Raw genomic sequence first — 20,917 nt, 5'->3', positions numbered from 1 at the left:
CAATCCGACACGCAAATATATGTATCTGAATCAGTGTGTCCATAACATATAGAAATAGCACTAAATAGTGTCGATATCTATACTATATCGGTCCACTATATATGGAAGATATTGTGGCACGGCACCGTATCGCACGATCGACGTGAGTGCGGATGGCAAACATGTTGACGCATACACACAGTTCTTTCTACTGCCGCACGGCAACTTGTGATTTTTGCCGTATACACTCACTTCGATCGTGCGATACGGTGCCGTGCGGCAATATCTTCCATATATAGCAGACAATATATTTAGCTGTCGTCATCTGGATATTACAGCTCATCTGGATATCGTCAGAAGTGAAAACAATAGAAGTGATTGTTATAGGTATATAAGCTTGTTATATACTGGTATTACTATAACAATCACTTCTATTGTTTTCACTTTGCATCATCTGCTGACGGCATCCAGATGAGCTGAAATATCCAGATGACGGCAGCTAAATATATTGTCTGCTATATAGTGGACCGATAAAGTATAGATATCGACACACTGATCTGAATGATTAATTATTTATTTCATCAAAAAATAGTTTCGATTTTGTTTATAGAAATAACATACCATATAAAATATTTTTTCAATTCTCCTTTTTTAAGGCATTTTTGTGATTTATTTTCAAAGAATAGTAAGTACATAATGTTAAGAAAATACCTTAATTATCATTTCAACATCTATTGAACGTTTGAATTAATTTGCTAAGAATATTCATTTAAGACCTATTTTATATTATTTTTCTATGGCCTTTTTTTAATAAAAAAAACTAGGTTTAAATTCACATCATATGTAGCGATATACATTTTCGTCATACTCTCAATAAAAAAAAAGAGAATCGATTGTACTTTGTTTGTCTTTTGTTTGATTGTTTGAGATAAATTGATATCCTAGAGGGTAGACACAAGATTTGTGACTGGAAAAGATTTGTTTATGAAAATATGAATAAAAAGATAAGATTGAAAAAAATTGTTCAAGATTGGTGAAGATCGGTAAAATTTGACATGATGACAATTAATTGAGAGGGATTAGATTAGCAAAGATTGGAAAAGATTGATGAAAATGGGCGAAATTTAATAGGATTCGTGGTACTCATGATAGTGTCTACCCTCCAGTTGATATCTGAATATCGTTGCAGCGGCAGCAAATGTTTATGATCATGAGTGATCATTGTTACAACCCCCGTTATCGTAATGTGCGATTGCCGTTCGAGCCATCTCCATAGATAGTTTTGTTGACAATATTCCATTCCGTTCAATTGAATTCCACATCGTGGCCATGAAAATGAAGAAGATAACTATGCCGCTGAATAGCATTTTGGCTAAAAGAAACACCATTCCCATGCCAAACGGTGGATAAATGTCAATTAAGAAAAATAGTGGAATGATCAAAAGTAATGCCATTACCTGCGAAATGAAAAAGGACAGAACAGTAATAATACACTTTTAGAGAAACGATAATGTTCTTGCCAACCAATTCAAAAACAACTTACAAAATATGTGTTTTTATCTGAGCGCAATCGTTTTAAAATTTGATCCAACACTTCAATGCCTTCACCTAGTGTATCAGCGTATTTTGATGCATTCGCTTCCGCATGCTTTGTTGAAGATGTCTTTTCTGACTCTGTTAATTTTGGCTTGCTTTCAATCAACATTTTCGCAAAAACTGCTTCATGGTCGGAATAGCTCATTTCTTGACCCGGTATCGTTGACGGTAGTGGGAGTTTATATTGAAGAACTTTCACCTGTGAATGAAAAACAGATTACCACGATGCATACTCCATAAAAAGGTTATAAAAAGTTACTTGATGACTGTATCCATTGCGATATAATATGTAATCGATCCGTTTTCCGTTCGGAGTCTTTTCTTTCAATTCAGGCGGTGTGTAAGAATTGTTTGCACACTCATTCGTGCAGCAATCACCATTTTCGGTTTTATTGAATGTTTCATGTAAACCGGATGCAGCAAGTAAAATTCGATATGCCAAATCGCCCGGTTCTGTATTTAAATCGCCTGCCAAAATTTGAACACATGTATCACATCGAGTTGATTGAATAAATTGAGCTGTATCGAATGCTTGAACGACCCTGTGTGCATTATAATCATCACTTTCACGATCATATTCTGCGTGGAGCTATAGAATTGATTTTTGATATTAATTCTCACACAATCAATCTTTTCAAATAAACGATAACACTTTACATGAGCAATATAAACATTGACACGATGTTCGCCAATTAGCAGTTTACATAGTCCGACACCTTTTCCACCAAACCAGTCACCTAGAATTTTTTGAAAACGTTTGAAAGATGAATGTGAAATAGTTATTGAATCCAAAAAATTAACTATTATTAATATAAACAATACCATGCTGAATGCGATGTACGTAACCGTTGACAGACCAAGCATGAAATAGTGTTGATATAATAGGATGTTTTGATAGAATACATAATCCTGATCCGAACACTCCACTTTAATATTTAAAAAAAAAAAAATATTTTTTTAAAATTTGTCAATCTTTGTCGTCGAAATATTAAACCTTTTTATATTATTAATTCATTTACCTGTAAAAATAGTGTGAAAATGGTAAATATTTTTCAGCAATTTTTCGAATCAATTGATAATCATTTTCCGTCCACACTTCTTGCAACGATATCACATCATAGTTATCATTAGCAGCGAAAAATTCACCGATCGCTTGCATGCGTACATCGCGATCTTTTGAAATGTATGGAATTCCCCTGCATAAAACAATACAGATTCATATAAAATACCCAACCTTGAGGCGTAATCATAAAAACAATGTGAGCCTTGCATATAATTGTTCACACATTTTTGGAATTGTACTTATTTACACTACAAAAATATTTATTTGCACTTCACAAAGTTTAATCTTCGATCGAATTACAAAATATCTTATCTGTATAATGTAAATTTTTATATCTTAATAAAGAATTATGGAAAACATTTGATTCAATCGATATGGTTACATAAATAATAAAATAAAAAAATAACATACCATACGTTTAATGTTAAAATACTTAATTCAAGTTGCATATTTATCAAATTCAGATATTTTTCGTTTAGTAGTTTTTAAATGCTTAGCAACACGACAGATTTTGATGTTTTGAATATCGAGACAAAATTCATTGTTGACAAAGAAACGACATTGACAGCCTGAAATCTCAAACAATGAAAACAATTACTTTCAGGTAATACTTTTTCTCCGAAATTTTTTCCTAAAATTTAAACAATTGTCTGTGCAAAATTATTATGAATATTTTTGTTAAGCTTGAAAGGAGCAGAAAGGAGAATCGATCTAAAAATGTATATCTTTACGAAAAAACCAGAACGTTTGTTAACATTTAAATAAAATAAAAATGTACATTTAATTTTATCATCTGGTAACACCAGGTTTTGCTATGAGAAAATCTGAATTGGAATTTATGAATAAAAAAAGTAAAATAAAAATGAAAAAAAAAAAAAAATACTGAATTAAGAATTTTTTTCGTTATGTGAAGAATGAATTGTAGATGCTCTCGTAAATCTCGAATTTGAATAACAACAAATTAAACAACAAACGAAATAATCTAGCCAGTATTACCATATGCCATTTCATTGTGACCATTCAACGATTGTAACGCCATCAAAACTGACATATCTACGCACGAATACAAATTGGAACGAAAAAAAATTATGATGGAATAAAACGAATGGAAGTCATTCTTAATATTCAATATGGCCGTCAGAGTTATTTTGTGTTTTGTTGAAAGATTGTAGCTGGACTGAATAATCATCGTCGCACTTCGATATACAGAAGAAGTACATAGTGATAATCGCTTCAAATTTATACTAAAAAAAAAGAGAAAATAAATAAATAAAAAGGACGATATTCATGAAGATTTTTCTTAGAAAGTATAAATAAATTTTGTGATTTCTGATAAGCGAAATTGTGACGCCTGGAAAATTTATAGCCCAGTTTTCAAATTCAATTTTAAAATGTGAGTGAAAAGTAATGAGAAACCTTAACTAGTCGAATAATCATATTTTATATTGCTAGTAAATTGGAATTTAATTTTTGCCAAAGATAAACATTGTTGGTGTAAATTATTATTCTTTATCAATTATTCTTGGAATAAAAAAAGACGATCCAAAAAATTTGATGTCTGATAATAATAAACTTTTACATCTCATCAAAGTCATCTAACAGCGCAAATGCGATTTGATTACAGCTTCGATGGTTTTTTTTTACATGTATGTGCGATATGTGATCCCAAATAATTGTTCTATGAACATTGCATCAACTTTTTTCATTCTTCATGGATTGCATTTGGAATAAGTGTGGAAATATTTTTCAAGAAACTGAATTCATCAAAATGTATTGCAATTGAATTGAACCTTTAATTGAATAAAATATTGAGAACAAAGAATTGCAACAACAACAATAACAGAAAGTGACAGAGCGATGGGATACACATCATCCATATACACTTTCATATATGCATATATACAAATACAGAAATAAAAAAAAAACTCGAATAGATTTACTAACACTAACCAGTGCAATTTGTTGTTATTACGGACAAACAAGGCGAAACAAAAAACAAAATGAAAAGTCAAGTGTCGATAAATTTATTTCCAAAAGTACTTTTGTGCATTTCCATCATGAATTTCAGTTTATAAACCGAAAATATTTTTTTTCTTTGAAATTGTTGACTGCTCGAAATGTTATTGTTGCAAAAAAAAGAAGGTTGCTTTTATACGCATCTTGCATACAGCGGAAGTAAATTTATGTAGTCGTTTTGATTATGCCGTATATGACTTATGAAATGTTGCATGTTTGTATGTAATATGTGTGCATGAAAATTATAAAATCAAATTATGAAATGAAAAGTACTTTTCAATTTAATCAGTCGTTGACAATGAATAATTGGCTTTGTGCATAATTAGTCTCTGAATCTGCTGATGTTAGCATTAAAAGAGATTGATTGCCAACGTTTTGGTAATTTACCAGTCAAATAAGTCATGTTCGCAACATAATTTGCACGCAGTCAACGTAATAACTTTATAATTATAAAGGATAAATGTGCATCATAATTTGCTTTTGCAACATTAGAAAAAGAAACTAAGGCGTGTTAAATTTGAACTCTATCTCACACGCAACACATTCAAATAAATGACATTCAAATGAATCGTTTATTCTTTGTGTCAAGTTGACACATCTATCGGCAATTACAACGATGAGCGAATACAATATAGAAAATACATACACACATTGTATGCATGCACACATTCATAAGCATATAAGATACTTTCCTATTGGATACACCCATACCAAAAGCAAAATAAAGAAAACAAGAAAAAAATAAACCCACAGTCAATTCAAATACATTCTCTCATTCTTATTGTTCAAATACAATATGAACTTATTTCTCATTTGTTTCGATTGTATTTGTTGGATATATGTGCGATATATTGTTGTTGATTCTGATTATATTAAGTTGTTTGCTTGCTGTACACGAACAACACATTCGTTGTTATACGATTCTGATATACAATTTGTGTTATGCGTCATCTCTTTTTGATACGAGAAATTATCAAATATAAATCTGAAAAATTATTTTAATGGTAACAAAAAACAATTCCAAGAATTCTTAATCAATACAATATTTAGAAGAAAATCCGATCGGTGAAATAAGTGGCTAAAATGGTTTATGGTTTTAAATAGTTAATTATCTCTGGAATTTATTATAATATTGTGAATTTTATTTTTCGGCCATAAGGCCATGTTGCTAATTAAAAAATCATTTCTTGATTTTCCAAAATGGATTGGTAGTAATTCAAGTGCAAGTTTAAATGTAAATGGTCAAGTCATTTTGATTTGGGAAATTTCAAGCAATTCAGCTCGATTAGCGATGCGCTTCATGAAACTTGCATACACACAAAGTGAGTTGATTTACGGTTTTAAATGCATAGCGCACAAACGACACATATATTATAACTGTTAATTATTTTTTTAAACAATCCTGGTAATTTTTATAAGCCGTTCTCCAGGTGTGGACATTACTTTGTACTGTATTGCATTTGAAGTTCTCTTATTTAAATCAATTATTATTCAGAGTGTTTATTACGTTTGATGTATAAGAAGATCATAAAAGTAGCACTGCACACCCATCATTAAAGCACTGTAAACAAAAAAAAATAATACACATAAGTATGTGCATACAAACGGCTGTGTGATCAAATAAGAAAACGTACCAAGAAGCCGTATTGCTGTTAAATAGAATTGACGACAGCATCTACTAAGTATTAGTGCAGAGCACGTCAAACTACAAAATCACGTGTTTTCCTAACTTCGACCAAAGCCTGTTTGCAAATATGAATTATGTATTTTTTCTTATCCGAAAGTTAGTAAATGCATTAACATTTTGAAGCAAAACGAAAAACACTTTATATTTGTATAGTTGATAATAAAGTTGGTTAATGTATGCAAATCAACATGTAACTGTTATAACAGTTATTATCATACTTCATATCTTTGTTTGAGCCAATTTGATTTTTTCACATGTTAATTGATGTCTAAATGATCCATCGGAATGAAAAGATAATAATGTGCCAACGAAAACGCCCATTGCCGACACAATAATATGACACTTTTGATAAAATGTATTTTATGCGCTTACAGAATAAAAAATGTTTCGTACATTTATATGAAGATTTTGAGAGCATCTTTCACTCGTTTCTATTGATGAATTCTTTAAAAAAAATTAATTAGCTTGACCGTTAACCTTTTATCCACCGTAGATAATTCTCAATTTTTTAAAGAGTGCGCTTGCGAACGCTTCATAATAAAAAAAAAAAACACCGAAGATATTGAAAATAAATTTCGAAAAATGGCATCGACTCCACGAGGAAATGCTGCGCAACGACCAAATGGATCGGCACAAGGAAAGATCTGTCAGTTTAAATTGGTTCTTTTGGGTGAATCAGCTGTAGGAAAATCATCATTGGTACTGCGATTCGTCAAGGGTCAATTCCATGAGTTCCAAGAAAGTACAATAGGAGCAGCATTCTTGACTCAAACTGTTTGTATGGAAGACACAGCCGTCAAATTCGAAAGTAAGTCATATCAAATGATGGTTATTTTGTTGATTTTTATTCGAAATTTAATCATTTATATGTCATTCTTTGTTCACAGTATGGGATACGGCTGGTCAAGAAAGGTGGGAAACAAAAACAGTCATGCATTTATAAAAATTACATTTTACTTATAAAATGTTTTTTTTTATTTTATTTACATAGATATCACAGCTTAGCTCCGATGTATTATCGAGGAGCTCAGGCAGCTATCGTTGTCTATGATATTCAAAATCAGGATAGTTTTCAACGTGCTAAGACTTGGGTGAAAGAACTTCAACGACAGGTAAGGATCTGTAAATGCGATGAATCATTCAAATCTTTCCTTTCAAAACATTGACTAATTTAATTATTTTCGTTTACATTCTATGTTTATCATCTTTTAATAACAAATTTTTATACAAATGCAATTTGTTTGCGGAATATTTAAAAGGCTTCACCAAACATCGTGATTGCTTTGGCCGGTAATAAAGCTGATTTGACAAACAGCCGCGTTGTAGAGTTTGAAGAAGCTAAACAATATGCTGAAGAAAATGGATTACTATTTATGGAAACATCAGCCAAAACTGCAATGAATGTTAACGATATTTTTTTGGCAATCGGTAAGTCGATCAAAACAAAAAAACACTGATTTTTCAGAAGTAAAAAAAGTTGATTCTCGATGATGAATTGTTCGTTTTAGCTAAAAAATTGCCAAAGAATGAGGGTGCCGGAAGTCAAGGAAACGGCCAAGGTAGAAGGCTAAATGAAAATGAACAAAACCGACAACCAAACTCCTCAATAAATTGTTGTAAGTGATGTTATGGTAAAGGTATGTATTATTTTCAAAAATTCACTCATCCTCTAGAATGTGCTCTAAATATATGGAATTGAGTCATTATATATCGATTTTATTTTATCTTCCACAGATTTCACTGGCGATAGCTTGTTGATTATACATAAAATATATTAAATGTAATTGATTTACACAGAACAAGTGGGCTGGACAAAAAAAATAAACAGCGAAAATTTATAAATATTCATATATTTTAATTATTCTTTCCATTTAATTTAATGTTTATTTTATTAGTATTTTCTGTATTAAACAAAATAAGAAGAAGAAAAAAAAAATTGCCACAAATCAGATTAAAAAGAAAAAGAAATAGAAGAATGAAAGTGAAAAGTAAAAAAAATCATGGTGTACGATATCTTGTAAATCAGCCGTTGAAATGAATTGCAAATATACAAACACGTTGTTCATATAATTTGATAATCACATAAATCAAAATAATGATTTTGACCAAAACAATACATACTAAGCAAACCATCTATCGCATGATAAAAACAATATATTCAAAAAAGAAGAAACCGTTTGAATAAGTTAATGAGATCCATAAAAAATTGATGGCTTATTTGTGCACTTCTGTCATGCATATTGGTGTGAGTGAGGTATTATTTTATAAGTGTTTGAAATTAGCTAAAATCCTCTTTCGTTATTACATCCGTCGATAAAATGAAACTCAATGCAAATGCGATTTAAAAACAAAATAAAATAAGTGTTCTTGTCCGCAGTGTCATCTTTTGCAACACGTGAAACATATTCCTTTGTACTCCTGAGCTATTTTTCCCGATTGATAGTAATGTTTCTATCGAATTCTCTACTTAAATGTTTGTCTTTTCATCGCAATAATATAAATCAAATGAAAAGTCGTAAGTGGCTGAACACTTTTTGTAGCTGCGCTCAATAATCGGTTAAATAATTAAACATTTGGAATAACTATAGCAATTAATGTTCATTTAAAAAAAAATCAAAAGACGTCACTTAATTGGGCATTTTTCGTAAAAATCAAAGATCCAGAAATTGACCGTGAATTACCATATAACGGGCAGTTACAAATAACGCGCGAAAGAGTGAATGTTTTAGTTGGCTTTATACATTCAAAATTTAATTTCTGTTCGAGAATATTCACATGCATTTTTTTGCATTCTAATTCTATTTCAAAGAATTCAAATAATTTTTCCTTAAATTTATTCTAAACGTGATTGCTTCGTTTAAGTTTCTTCTTGTTGAACTTTCAAAATTACACATTATTATTTCACAAAATGAAAGCAAATTTAATTAGAATTAATAATTTTAATCGATATACACACATATATCTATATATATATGAAGAAAAAAAAAAGAATTTTTTACGATACTTTATGAGAAAACAAACAGATTTGATCAGTTAGTTTCCTATTGATAAAACGAAAATCAGAATGGAAAAAAAATGAGGGCATACTATTGAGCGATGAGATGTAAATTAAACTCATCACCTAATTAAATAAAAAATAAAACGATTAAAAAGACAGCATATTTTTCATTTTTCTCATGTTTTTTCCTTGGTTTGTTTTTTCAGTGCATTTGAAATTTTATCATATGAAACACCTGGTAAGTTTTTCTACGTAAAGTGAACTATGCGCAATGAACGGTCGACTCTAGTTGGTCAACTCAAACAGCTGTCACACATTCAGTTTATCCCTCACACATGATGGAGTGGGGTTTGTGAGTTCCGCTTGACATACTTCACAATGTTTGCTCCGTTCTACAAGCACATAGAGACTGATAGTGTGTGCTATTAAACTATTGCTTACATTTTTCTGGAGACAATTTTGTATTTTTTTCATTTTTTTTTAATATTAGTGTTGTATTATGTCTGACAAGTTCAAATTCAAGGTAATTGAAATCATTAAATAATTTAACATTATATTCACGTTAATCATCAGTCAAAGGTATTTAACCTTTTTGATCGATTTTTGAAATAAATAGTTTTTCATTTGTTTCATCAAAAGTACTTGGATCCAGATTTCATAACATGTTTACAGGGAAATGTAAGAAAGAAAATGTCGTGCAACTTGAGTGAAAAAAATTTAACGGTAAACAGAGAGAAACCAAAAGACCAACCAGAAATACAAAATCAATTGGATGACATAAATAAATCGTTCAGTTCAAAAACAAAAGTAAATAGTGCCAGTTCTGATGCAAAGTTGCAACGACAACGATTCACATACAGTGAAGAGCCGAAAGAAAGTTTCAAAGTCAGAGAGTTGTGTCCAACGAAAAAACCTCCTATTCGTATACACCAAGAATTTAGTGATATGGAAACAATTCTCTCGAAAATCACGTCATTACAGCGATTGATTTGTTCACTTCTTGATTTGTTAATGTAAATAACATTATTATTTTCACTTGGAGCATTGTTAACACAATTTCTGAATCAAACATTTTAGGTCAAACTTTTTACAAGAGAAACTATATGAAACGCCAGCTGAAATGGAAAAATGTCGTAAAAGGTCTGAAGACTTTTTCAAAATGTTTACACGAAATCACGCGTATCCCATTGAACTTCTGGTTAGTATAACATGGATAACATGGAAGTGCAAATACACGTGCAATATAACAATACTTTTTTAGATGGACGAAATTCTGTTGAATAAAAACTTTTCTCCGGTGGTATTTGCCACCAAAGTTCTTTCTTTGTACAATTTTTTGCAAGCTGCATTGTCATCTTATGTGTATAGCATGAAACATCTCTTGAATATTGATGTGCCATCAAAAATTATGGATCTTTTGAACTTTGTTCGAATAACAATTAAAATGTGTAGCAAAAGGATGTTATTTGATGAAGAGGATAATATTGCAGAAGTAAGATTGTCCCCAAATATACTATCTAATATGCTTTTAAATGTCATAAATGTATTTTATTTTCATTATAGCTTCTTCTGATCAAAGTGAACGAGGTACTTTCGAATTTGGGAGCTATTAGATGTTCATTGAAAGAACAGGAAAAATCTTCGGTCAAGAATTCCAAAAAACAAACACGTCATTTGAAGACTACCCGTCGTCTTCCCATTCAACCAAGACAGAAAAATAAAATTAAAACTGTAAGTTGTTTTTCAAACTCCAATATTGCTTGTTTATGACATGAAATCTTGTATAACTTTGTATTATTATTGATACGATAAGAGAAAAAAAACGTCAGAACATAACGTAAATAGAATTTTTTTTATTGGTAATTTATTGTGATAAATAAGAAGCGAATTAAATTCAGAGAGAAAAGAAATTAACATTCAATAAAGCGTTTGGTATTGTAATTCTGTTTAAATGCAGCTATTGCAAACTGGCATATTGTTTTCCACTGCAAAGGTGTCCCCTTCAACTGGCTTTTTGCACCGCTGTATGAATAGAAATAAAATTAGTTTAGTTTGTATTTTCAATTGGTTTGCAATATGAAAATTAATGCGCAAATCAAAACATGCTTTTTTTTTTTAAATTAAAAACAGATTCCCGTGTGGAAAAAGAGTGACTGACTGACTGGTTAGCTGAAATCGACTGAAATTGAACTTGGTTAACTGAAGTCGTCTACCCAGTCGCCTTTAGTCGTCTATGTATGTCATTTTAAACAGATGACTGATTTGGGACGTTTTTGTCTATATAGTCAACTGCGATTGAAGTTGAATTAAGTTGTATTTTTCTCTACTAATATTGACTGAAAAATCAGCCAAATCAACTTAAAACAACTTCAATCTCAGTTGGCTTTAGCCAAAAACGTCCCAAATTAGTCAGTTAACTCAGTCAGTAAGTAATTTTCCACAAGGGTTTCAATTGGTTAATTTATTTTATATGCTACGTGTTTTTGGAACATCATGCCTAAGTACGATCATATGAATTAACAAAATATAAAAAAATGAAATTCAAATGATTGACATGATATTCCTGCCTTCACAAAAAATGGTTCCAGTTCAAAACACAAGCAACAATCATTATAGAATGAGAGAATGGATTGTCTTCTTATTAATCTCATTGTTAGTTCAAGGTCAAAAGTAAACTCATTCGAACAAAAATACATTATAAAAAAACAAGATACAAATCATTGCGTTGTAAAAGAGGCGACTAAAAATAAGTAAAACCATTACATTCCTGATAGTTTTAGACACTGTTTTTCTGTGACGCATAGAATACCATACATTCTATCATAAAAAAAGATATTCCGATTTTGGAGTTTTGCAGTTGCCTTGTTGAAAATATTTGTATTTCGCCTTCTATTAGTGTATAGCAAAACAACTATGACTGTTTATCGAATTACTATGTATGGCATAGAAAGTTTCATATACATGTATCATCTGCTAGGCAATACTTCTATCTGCTATCGCAGCACTGGGAAGTATTTGAACTAATGCCGAATTGATGAGTCGTAGTAGAGTTTAGCAAAAACAATATATATGCAAAAGTAAGAATAATGCTTTAAAATCTCATGATCTTTGATAAAAACATTTGGCATATGTTCAAAAAATATCTTTTTTCCCGGAAATGCTTCCTGTTGATCTCACTCAATGAGCCGTTATTTGAATTCTATTGTATAGAAGTTATGATTGTTTGATATCAAAATTATAAAAAAAATATCAGAATTAAATTTTTTCATAATATTTTTGAGAAAATTTCTTTCTAAAAGTTTCATCAAAATCGGAAAAAAGTAATGCGTCTCAAGTCCATTTTTGGATAAAAATCGATTAATATCACAGTTGATTCGACCTTAAGCACGTTCGTTAAATGCCATATGTAAGCATAACTCATGAGTTTGTGGCCGATAGTTATGTCTCCCCAGGCTACTATGAACAATTGTTCTAGCAAATGGTTGGGTGATCATTGCGGATATTTTCAATTTGTTCAAAGAATAATTTAGCGGTTCAAGTATTAGATGAGTAAATAAAGCGTGAAATTACGTTGCACACAAAGCAATCCTGATGCCAGTTAGAATTCAATGCAATAATCGTTTTCTCGGTTATAGGCTCTTCGCAACCCTTACATTTGGCGGCAAATAGCTTCTCGAAGTCGGCTTTACAGAAAGGCTTTCCGTCCTAAACAAAAGTGTCGTTCGGTAAAAAAAAAAATTGACAACGATAATCTTTTTTAAGTATACTTTTAGCTCCTCGTTAATAGAGTTTTATAAACTTACCCGTTCAAAGAATGGCACGGCGGCCATTGGCTTTTTACATGGTCCAGCGCAAACGAAATGGTCTTCGTGCCAAGTCTTTCCCATTGCTTTCACTACTTTCTGTTGTTTAAAAATATCAAAAGTAGAAAATCATATTCAGACATTATATCGATACATTTTCAGTAAGTTGATTCAGCTCAGGAAGCTGAAGTCAGGCGCTGAAATGGAGGGAAATTTCTATTGTTTTCACTCCATTTCAAAGTTTGAATGATATTTTTGAGCAAATAATCGAAGTTAAGCAAAATGAAATCCCAATAGATGACAGCAAATCGCTTCAATATGTATTTGTGAATATTCGGACCGAACAGCAAAGACTCAAACACTGTGTTCTGCGATACATACATTTGATGGGAACATTGCTGTCAACCATTGTTAAAAAAATCTATTTTTCAAATGTGGTCATTATCAAACTTTTGTTTACAATAATCGATAAAATTATAGATGAGACGTGTTGCTCACAGCATTCTTTTAAAGATAATATGGTATCTATGAAATAGACTTGAATATTCCCAAATGACATAAAATGTTTGCGCATAATATAAAAGAAATCACTGATCGTTGTTATAAATAAATCATTTCAAGTGGTGACACCGATTGGTACTATAAAACAAATAAAATATAATCAAATTCAGTGTGATGTCAACAAATTCTGTTATTGTGAATCATTCTCGCCAATCAATACAGTAGAAACATTTTTATACTATTTTCGGTTTTATGCTTGAGAAGCATGGAAATAACCAAAAAAAGTTATGTGTGGTATATCTGCCAGATGATTTAATTCAACAAAAATTTTATGTCAACTGATTCAGATTCTGTAAGCATCCGAGACAAACATTTGTTGAATTTTAGGTATTTTCACGTATTTTATGAATATAAATTGAATAAACGAATTTAGGCAATTTTATGCGATAATGATTATGATGATGACAACATTGATAAATTCAACTGTAAAAAATACTCCAGAGAAACAAAAATAGTATACTTACGCCCACGATAGCCTTGTGGCATTTATGGCACTGCTCTGAGTATTTCTTTGCGAAACAATCACTGCCAATTAATTAAAAATCAAGAAAAATTTGTTTAAATGAACCTTTTCATTATCGCAAAAAATATTTAAATGTTAAAAAAAGATTGAAACCTGCACACTGAAAATCAAGAAGAAATGTTTAAAATTAATTCTTTCGTTGTCGTACGAAATTTCAACTGAAAAAAAGATCCATACCTGGATTTCCATCACGTTCGTTAAATGTAACTGCCGTAATTGGTTTTTCGCAAACCAAACATACGAAATGTTCTGGATGCCAGCTCTTTCCCAATGCAGTAAGGGTCTTTTGAAATACAGAAAAACAAAACAAAAATTTAAACATAAAAGATGGGAGAAATGTTTGTTATTGTATAAAACTTAGAGACAAAAAAACAAAACACAAAATATTGTCCTTCTAAACATTTTATGAGATCAATTATTAGAGAAATGTTCAGCCAAATCGAATGAAAACAGAAAGTGTGGAAAATTCGAAATGAAAACAGATTTCAATACACCCACACGTTCGTGGGTTTTTATGCTATTGCAAGATGAATCTAATTATAAATCTCTGCTTTTCATCTGACGAAATGAGACAAAAGAGTATACAGAGGAGAAAATTTTGGCACGGATTTCCATCTGATATTATATATTGTTCACAATTAGTTATGGTTCTTTCATTCGGAGCGTTTTACTATGACATTTCTGACTGATCAGCAGTAAAATCCACTTGTGACTATAATTCATCTAACGTTCTCAGAATATCATATTGAATGTAAAATTGTTAAAATTAATACATTGTCGTGGATTTTTGAAGAAGATCTTTTAAATTTCGAGTATAAGTATAATATTATATACTTCTTTTTCAAACTTTTCATAAATACAAAATCCCAACATACCTTTCCTTTGATTTCTCCCTTGCATTTTCCGCACACTGTGGGCTCAGACTGAAAAATAAAAAAAAAGAGATTTGGGTGATTTGATTTAAAAGAAAATTACTACTTTTTTTCATTTCATTAAAAGAATTTAAAAAAATATATATTTCTATTACGCACAATTGAAGTACGTTGAATTTATTTTGTATAAGTTCAAAACTGTGTTTCAAGTAATCCTTTAAAAGGTGCAATCAATACACAAAATGTTATTAAAGAAAAATGTAAACCCGAAATTAAACTGTCGCATTAGTACGTTGAGGTGAACACCAAAAGTTAATTGGATTTGTCAAACAAAGTCAATAATCCCAGGAAATACATTTTTTTTTCCTGAACAATGAAGTGCAAACAGTCGATAAATCGACGTAATAATCAGAATATCGTTGGTGAAGCTATTTTGACAAGACTTAAAGTCAATTATTATCATGCGCCAATAATATCAAAATAATATTTTGAATTCTGTTAACGAAATGATGTCATTTTAAGCAAACGAGAAAAATTAACATAAATTAAGTCAATTGACTAAATTCATTTAAAATAATCGTAAAAAATGTCTTGAAAAGAAGCTATGAATGTCGTTTATACATTTTGATGAACGTTTCACGCCACAAAGGGAAAGTTGTTCCTCAAAATAATTAAGTAATTCATTTGATGACAAAATCAATTGAATTATGGATGTAAAAATTAGCGTAAAAATTTGCCTAATGACCATGATCCTTATTTCACACATTCCGATTATTTTAATGGAAATGTTGCACTATTTCGACGCATTTTTCTTTGCTGCCAAATGAAATTCAGTTGTATTTGTAATTGAGAAGATTTGTCGATTGAATTTAATTAATTCAAACTCGTTTGGTAGACTTTTCCGCGTCAAATTAATTTCATGATTCTATTGGATTTGTGCATTCCAATATATGGTCAAGTGGCTTTTTTCTTCAAATGATATTGACGTTGTATCGCTTGAATGCAATTTACTTGAAATCTGAATTTCTAATTTACTGATTTTCTCCTTTATTTTCGTCACTAAATAAACATTTTTACATCAACATTGCATTAAATGAGATAAGGTTTTTGCAAAGTGCTTGATACTGATGATCACTCGACAAAAAAATATATATATTGCATAAAAAATAAACTATCGCAAATCTATTCTGATTCACTCACCATTTTAGATAATCGTTATTTTACGCAAACAAAAAGTTATTTTGAACAATAATAAATCACTGAGTGTTTAGCAGAGAACACAACACGTTTCGTTGGAGAACAAAATTCAACTGAATGCTCCCCGACTCTGTTGACGAATTTGAAAGAAGATTGAATGAGTAAGCTATGATTATTATTATTATTACTATTTTTTACACTGTGGAAGCGTATTGTCATTCCATTCACACTAAGATAGCACTTTGATCTGCGCAACTCCATCGGATATATATACAAACGTATAAATGTATCATATACATATATATTCATAATTTATTGGTGCAAAACCAAACACAGTAAAACGTGATCAAATCATATGAAGAGGTTCGCTAACCTTACTCAAATTTGTTTGTAAACATAACTTACCACAGACACCCGGTTTGTTGTGTCTTTACTGTATACTGATATAAAAATAAATGAATCAAAACGTTGACTGTACTGTAGAAATTCATATCGCTATCGATATATTAAAAACAAATAATAAAAAAAAAACATCTTTAAATAATTTAATAGTTATTTTTAAATGTCTCATTTATTTTATGTATTACATAAAAGAAATTATGCATCCCCCATTACAGAATGATACACTTTTTTCACTTTAAAAGTAACACCCTCCAACGAAAAATAAGTGAACATAACAAAAACCATTGTTGTCTAAAATATAAGCCAGCTTCAATAAAGATGCAAAAAAGAAAACAATTTCAGTCAATACTTTACAAAAATAAACATTTAATAAACACAATAATTATCAAAATACTTGTGTTGTGGACAAATAATAATAAAGTATGTTTCTTTTCTGTTTTGATAAAGGTATCGCATAGCAAAAACATTCAAATCGCATTGGATAGAGGAGATCAACAAAGTCAACCACAATCCACACACAATACGCTATCACGTAGCTATGACATAATTTCGAGTGCTACAAAATATAAGACACCGCTTAAAGACAAATTAATGAAAGCAAAGTGTGAATTCAATGACAAAAAGAAATTTGGCGGCACCAACGAAACAACTGTCTCTTCTTATCGTTTTCTTCCGAATAAACACACTTCTGTTGATGATTTCACAAGTGGCGAAAATAGAAAAGACTCCGGATTTATGTAGGTTCTAAAAATTCCGCGGACGAATGGAAACAAATATTTTTTTTTTTCTTTCGATTTTCATGATGGGTTATTTTTAGCATTTCTTTCATTTATAATAATAATCACGATGTAGACAGTACTAAATCGTTGAAATATTCTTTATGCGAGACAACGATTTTTCGCTATTTGAAATTTGGTATTGGGAAAGCAAGATTGGCTTCAAATCCCAAAAGCCATAACATGAGCTGTTCAATTCTGGTTTGTAATATTTCAAGTTTTTAATCGGACATAGAGCAGTTCATGAAACGATGATATGATTTAACTGCTTTAATAAAAATTTGTGTGGGTAAATTACAAATTTTTATTGTTATGACAACGTTCTTAAAACTTCACGTGCCTATACCATAATACTTTGGTTTACCTTTCTTTATTCAACCATGTTTACGTTAAAAAATCTTAAAAATACAAGAGTTTTTTTCTTTCGATTAATTAACATCTCGAAAAGTGGGGAAAAAATGTAATTTCGATTTGCGTGCTTTTAATGAAATAATTGACTTTTAATGGTAACAAAAGTCTACATCAAATTGGTTTTGAAAACGAAAGTTTAGGGCGAGTTTGCAATTCCAAATGCAAACTATTTGCTTAATTAAATCGATGCATGTGTGAAACAATTTCATTTGGGATTTGCTAACAAGAACATGACGAATCAAAAAAAAAAAAATACATACAAACAGTTTGTAAAAGATTTGTAATTGGAATTACAGAAAAGTAATGAAACCAAATGCCATGAAACAATCAATTTGTTTACATAAATAGAAAATGAACTCATACGATTCATATCAGACTGGAATGTTGTTGTTGCTGTTGCTATTTTTTGGCAACTAAATGTGAATCACATTTATTAAATGAAAGTCAAATCATAAATAAAAGAACAAAAAGATGAAGAATGATGATATACGCATTCATTTAACATATTTAACATATCGATCAAACAATCGTTCCAATCGATAAATTGCGCGCTAGAACTTCAATGTCTACAATTACAATAAAAGTGATTAAATCATCGATAGTTATTTTTATTATTTTCGAATGTGTGTTAATTGGTCTTTTATTTCCCGATTTCATTGTTATTAGTAAGCAAAATCATATTCAAGAGAATCACATTAAATACAACTGTTTTTGGAAATCGAACTGTTTTTGGCGCTAAATACCAATTTATATTCATAATGATTGCCTCTGATAACATCATTTTTATCTGTTTGTGCATTGTATTTGACACATTTTATTTATCATGACTTGAATTCTTCAAGTTCAACTTTAATTTGATTTTGAATTCTATTTTAAACAGCAGTAGAACATGCCATGTTCAACATGAAATGATTTTCTACCTTTGTTTTTATCCACAGAATCCAAAAAGAGGACTTATTTAAAACTAAACAGATTACGTCTTCTGATGTGAACACCAAAGGAAATAGTCAAATTATTAAAACGGGCAAAAAATCAAAAAAATTATTAAAAAGGTAAAAACTATAAATTAAATTAACGAAATTAAATTAATCTTATCGCAATTTTTCGTTTCAGGATATCAGAGGAATTGAATAACGTTCCTATTCAATTGGATTTTGGAGAGAAATTATTCATTGAAAATTTTTTAGCATTGGAAATCATAACTTAGAGAATTTTTAAAAATTGAAATTTGTTGCGCAAAAAAATCACAATGATAAGTGCCATGCTGACAAACAACCAACTTCATTGAGGTTCTTGGCGAACTGACGTTTATGTCTAAAACAAGACAACTTATTCATTGCAAAAATTTGTTCGAAGTTAGACAACTTCTTCGGCAATCTATTGTGCTTTTTTTTTTAAATAATAATTTATTTTAAATTCAACACACCTTTTGAGTGTATTTTATTTATTTTTTCAAAAATCTATCAAATACAATTATTTTAAAAGTTTTTCGAGAATTTAAAGTAATCAAATTAATATGACAGAGATTTTAGAACATTTGAAGATTGGTCCGAAAGAAGGAGTCACGTACCCAGTGACAAATGTACAATACTGTGGTAATTGTTCGATGCCAATCGAGGTAAATCATTCAAGAGTTTATTTAAAGGTCAGCTTAGTATTTATTTGAATTATTTTAGTACTGCGAATATTATCCAGACTATGAAAAATGTAAGGCATGGCTTGAAAAGAATTTACCCGATGAATTTTCAAAAGTGAAAATCGACGACGCATCAACTGATGATGCTGGTGGCGAGGATAAAAAGAAGAGCCAAAGACGTGGCGGCAAAGGAATGTTAAAGGCAAAGAAAACAAAAGAAGATGGCCCAAAAAAGGTGTGTGTATCAAGAGCACCACGCGGCAAAAAGAAGAGTGTTACTGTTGTAACCGGTCTTAGCTCTTTTGGTATGTAGCGAAATATTGCGTTTTAATCAAAGTTAAAATTGTTTTACAGCGGTGAATAATTCATATAAAAATGAACAAAACACCTTTCATTTGCTCAACAGATATCGATCTGAAGGTGGCTGCCAAATTCTTTGGTACGAAGTTTGCGTGTGGCTCATCTGTGACTGGCGACGATGAAATCGTAATACAAGGAGATGTTAAAGACGACTTATTTGACATTATACCGGAGAAATGGCCAGAAATCGATGAAGACCTGATTGACGATTTAGGAGATCAAAAACGATAAACTCAATTTCTTTCTTTTTATTTACTTATATAAAAATAAATGGTATAAAATGATTCATGTTGTTTCTGGCAGCAGCCATTGTCTGGAATGTTCAATAATTTGATTTACAGCTTCTTCGGTGAGACGTTCTTCACTGTCTTCAATTTGGAGTTGAATGTGTAGTGGTGTTGATGGCGGATCGTTGACTAGCATCACACATTCGGCTTTTGTCAATTTGAATGGTTTCACTGCATTCAAAAATCCCATTATTTTTTCTTTTGTAAGCGTTTTGCATGGTGACTCCTCTAAGAATTGGATCGTCTGGAACGGATAAAATAAAAAAAAAATTAAAATTTTGAATGAAACAGTCGATATTCAAATTTAATAAATACCTCATAAGTAATGGTGGCCAAGTTTCTCAATCCAAATTTGCTTCTTTGGTCTTTGATGTTTTTCAGCGATTCCATAACCTCAAAATTTGATAATATTGCATAGCATGGGTTGACACTGTTTAAAAATATAAAATTTACAATTTAAATTTTGTTGTATCAAATGAAATGAAAAAAAATCTAATCCATATATTAAAAAATCCACACTTACACCTCCATTGTGCTTCAAATAATATGAGTCTTACTATTTGTCTGGCTTTCGACTTGCAACTGGTTGAAATGTCAAAATGTTTTGAACGTAAACAACATATTTGTGCGTGTGTGTGTGCTTGCATGTGTATGTGATTTGACGGCCTAAGAAGAAAACAATAACATACAGAATATTCTGCAAAAAGACGAATACAAATTTATGTGAGCAAAAACCAAATATACAAACAG

General features: G+C 30.5%; 6 protein-coding genes across 10 annotated transcripts; 3 read left to right on the top strand and 3 right to left on the bottom strand.

The window, feature by feature from the left end:
- Nucleotides 1-735: 735 nt before the first annotated feature.
- LOC116340888 (putative neutral sphingomyelinase) lies at nucleotides 736-3,087 on the bottom strand. The gene is made up of 7 exons (XM_031767624.1): nucleotides 3,050-3,087; nucleotides 2,595-2,771; nucleotides 2,398-2,501; nucleotides 2,233-2,312; nucleotides 1,835-2,164; nucleotides 1,523-1,774; nucleotides 736-1,436 (listed from the first exon to the last, which is right to left on the bottom strand). The coding sequence occupies exons 1-7, from the start codon at nucleotides 3,085-3,087 to the stop codon at nucleotides 1,188-1,190; spliced, it is 1,230 nt and encodes a 409-aa protein (XP_031623484.1). The 3' UTR covers nucleotides 736-1,187.
- Nucleotides 3,088-3,764: 677 nt separating this feature from the next.
- Nucleotides 3,765-8,193, top strand: LOC116341401 (ras-related protein Rab-5B). Of its 4 annotated transcripts, none has more exons than XM_031768485.1 (7): nucleotides 3,765-4,031; nucleotides 6,856-7,149; nucleotides 7,229-7,253; nucleotides 7,333-7,453; nucleotides 7,601-7,769; nucleotides 7,850-7,978; nucleotides 8,076-8,193. In XM_031768485.1, exons 2-6 carry the CDS (start codon nucleotides 6,924-6,926, stop codon nucleotides 7,963-7,965), a joined length of 657 nt encoding a protein of 218 aa, XP_031624345.1. In that variant the 5' UTR covers nucleotides 3,765-4,031; nucleotides 6,856-6,923; the 3' UTR covers nucleotides 7,966-7,978; nucleotides 8,076-8,193. The 4 variants fall into 4 exon arrangements, with proteins under 4 accessions (XP_031624345.1, XP_031624343.1, XP_031624344.1 ...); XM_031768483.1 differs by having other exon boundaries at nucleotides 6,835-7,149; XM_031768484.1 differs by lacking the exon at nucleotides 3,765-4,031 and adding an exon at nucleotides 5,566-5,658 and having other exon boundaries at nucleotides 6,835-7,149.
- A 1,339-nt stretch (nucleotides 8,194-9,532) lies between these two features.
- On the top strand, nucleotides 9,533-19,134 carry LOC116341400. 2 transcript variants are annotated; one of them, XM_031768480.1, is made up of 9 exons: nucleotides 9,554-9,577; nucleotides 9,830-9,862; nucleotides 9,979-10,352; nucleotides 10,417-10,537; nucleotides 10,601-10,831; nucleotides 10,903-11,070; nucleotides 17,145-17,434; nucleotides 18,823-18,936; nucleotides 18,998-19,134. In XM_031768480.1, exons 1-9 carry the CDS (start codon nucleotides 9,566-9,568, stop codon nucleotides 19,089-19,091), a joined length of 1,437 nt encoding a protein of 478 aa, XP_031624340.1. In that variant the 5' UTR covers nucleotides 9,554-9,565; the 3' UTR covers nucleotides 19,092-19,134. The 2 variants fall into 2 exon arrangements, with proteins under 2 accessions (XP_031624341.1, XP_031624340.1); XM_031768481.1 differs by having other exon boundaries at nucleotides 9,533-9,862; nucleotides 9,956-10,352.
- Nucleotides 11,173-16,431, bottom strand: LOC116341403 (transforming growth factor beta-1-induced transcript 1 protein-like). The gene is made up of 8 exons (XM_031768487.1): nucleotides 16,299-16,431; nucleotides 15,102-15,149; nucleotides 14,404-14,509; nucleotides 14,320-14,326; nucleotides 14,168-14,228; nucleotides 13,143-13,241; nucleotides 12,910-13,044; nucleotides 11,173-11,361 (listed from the first exon to the last, which is right to left on the bottom strand). Exons 1-8 carry the CDS (start codon nucleotides 16,299-16,301, stop codon nucleotides 11,287-11,289), a joined length of 534 nt encoding a protein of 177 aa, XP_031624347.1. The 5' UTR covers nucleotides 16,302-16,431; the 3' UTR covers nucleotides 11,173-11,286.
- Nucleotides 19,135-19,298: 164 nt separating the features above from the next.
- Nucleotides 19,299-20,164, top strand: LOC116341402 (density-regulated protein homolog). The gene is made up of 3 exons (XM_031768486.1): nucleotides 19,299-19,502; nucleotides 19,561-19,825; nucleotides 19,927-20,164. Exons 1-3 carry the CDS (start codon nucleotides 19,401-19,403, stop codon nucleotides 20,109-20,111), a joined length of 552 nt encoding a protein of 183 aa, XP_031624346.1. The 5' UTR covers nucleotides 19,299-19,400; the 3' UTR covers nucleotides 20,112-20,164.
- On the bottom strand, nucleotides 20,111-20,826 carry LOC116341405 (DNA-directed RNA polymerase III subunit RPC9). The gene is made up of 3 exons (XM_031768488.1): nucleotides 20,691-20,826; nucleotides 20,483-20,597; nucleotides 20,111-20,411 (listed from the first exon to the last, which is right to left on the bottom strand). Exons 1-3 carry the CDS (start codon nucleotides 20,696-20,698, stop codon nucleotides 20,166-20,168), a joined length of 369 nt encoding a protein of 122 aa, XP_031624348.1. The 5' UTR covers nucleotides 20,699-20,826; the 3' UTR covers nucleotides 20,111-20,165.
- Between the last annotated feature and the right edge of the window lie 91 nt (nucleotides 20,827-20,917).

Source organism: Contarinia nasturtii, unplaced genomic scaffold (assembly GCF_009176525.2).
Source record: "Contarinia nasturtii isolate CC-2019 unplaced genomic scaffold, AAFC_CNas_1.1 Cnas_scaffold_695, whole genome shotgun sequence".
Classification (NCBI taxonomy): domain Eukaryota; kingdom Metazoa; phylum Arthropoda; class Insecta; order Diptera; family Cecidomyiidae; genus Contarinia; species Contarinia nasturtii.
This window is presented reverse-complemented; position numbering and strand designations above follow the sequence as displayed.

What these genes read in the sequence shown, in the direction of transcription:
- LOC116341401 (XM_031768482.1), top strand. Translation starts at nt 5,817, where the DNA reads ATGTTGCTAATTAAAAAATCATTTCTTGATTTTCCAAAATGGATTGGT. An exon ending in TGAAAGAACTTCAACGACAG is followed by an intron (nt 7,454 to 7,600) that starts GTAAGGATCTGT and finishes AATATTTAAAAG; the next exon opens with GCTTCACCAAACATCGTGAT. An exon ending in CGATATTTTTTTGGCAATCG is followed by an intron (nt 7,770 to 7,849) that starts GTAAGTCGATCA and finishes TGTTCGTTTTAG; the next exon opens with CTAAAAAATTGCCAAAGAAT.
- LOC116341405 (XM_031768488.1), bottom strand. An exon ending in TGGCCACCATTACTTATGAG is followed by an intron (nt 20,412 to 20,482) that starts GTATTTATTAAA and finishes TATCCGTTCCAG; the next exon opens with ACGATCCAATTCTTAGAGGA.
- LOC116340888 (XM_031767624.1), bottom strand. Translation starts at nt 3,087, where the DNA reads ATGCAACTTGAATTAAGTATTTTAACATTAAACGTATG. An exon ending in ATTTTAACATTAAACGTATG is followed by an intron (nt 2,772 to 3,049) that starts GTATGTTATTTT and finishes TGTTTTATGCAG; the next exon opens with GGGAATTCCATACATTTCAA. An exon ending in GCAATGGATACAGTCATCAA is followed by an intron (nt 1,775 to 1,834) that starts GTAACTTTTTAT and finishes TTTCATTCACAG; the next exon opens with GTGAAAGTTCTTCAATATAA.
- LOC116341400 (XM_031768480.1), top strand. An exon ending in AGAAAAATAAAATTAAAACT is followed by an intron (nt 11,071 to 17,144) that starts GTAAGTTGTTTT and finishes GTTTTGATAAAG; the next exon opens with GTATCGCATAGCAAAAACAT. An exon ending in AGAAAAGACTCCGGATTTAT is followed by an intron (nt 17,435 to 18,822) that starts GTAGGTTCTAAA and finishes TTTTATCCACAG; the next exon opens with AATCCAAAAAGAGGACTTAT.
- LOC116341403 (XM_031768487.1), bottom strand. An exon ending in AGGGAGAAATCAAAGGAAAG is followed by an intron (nt 14,510 to 15,101) that starts GTATGTTGGGAT and finishes GTATTTCAAAAG; the next exon opens with ACCCTTACTGCATTGGGAAA. An exon ending in GCCACAAGGCTATCGTGGGC is followed by an intron (nt 13,242 to 14,167) that starts GTAAGTATACTA and finishes TTTAAACAACAG; the next exon opens with AAAGTAGTGAAAGCAATGGG.
- LOC116341402 (XM_031768486.1), top strand. Translation starts at nt 19,401, where the DNA reads ATGACAGAGATTTTAGAACATTTGAAGATTGGTCCGAAAGAAGGAGTC. An exon ending in ATTGTTCGATGCCAATCGAG is followed by an intron (nt 19,503 to 19,560) that starts GTAAATCATTCA and finishes GAATTATTTTAG; the next exon opens with TACTGCGAATATTATCCAGA. An exon ending in AACCGGTCTTAGCTCTTTTG is followed by an intron (nt 19,826 to 19,926) that starts GTATGTAGCGAA and finishes TTTGCTCAACAG; the next exon opens with ATATCGATCTGAAGGTGGCT.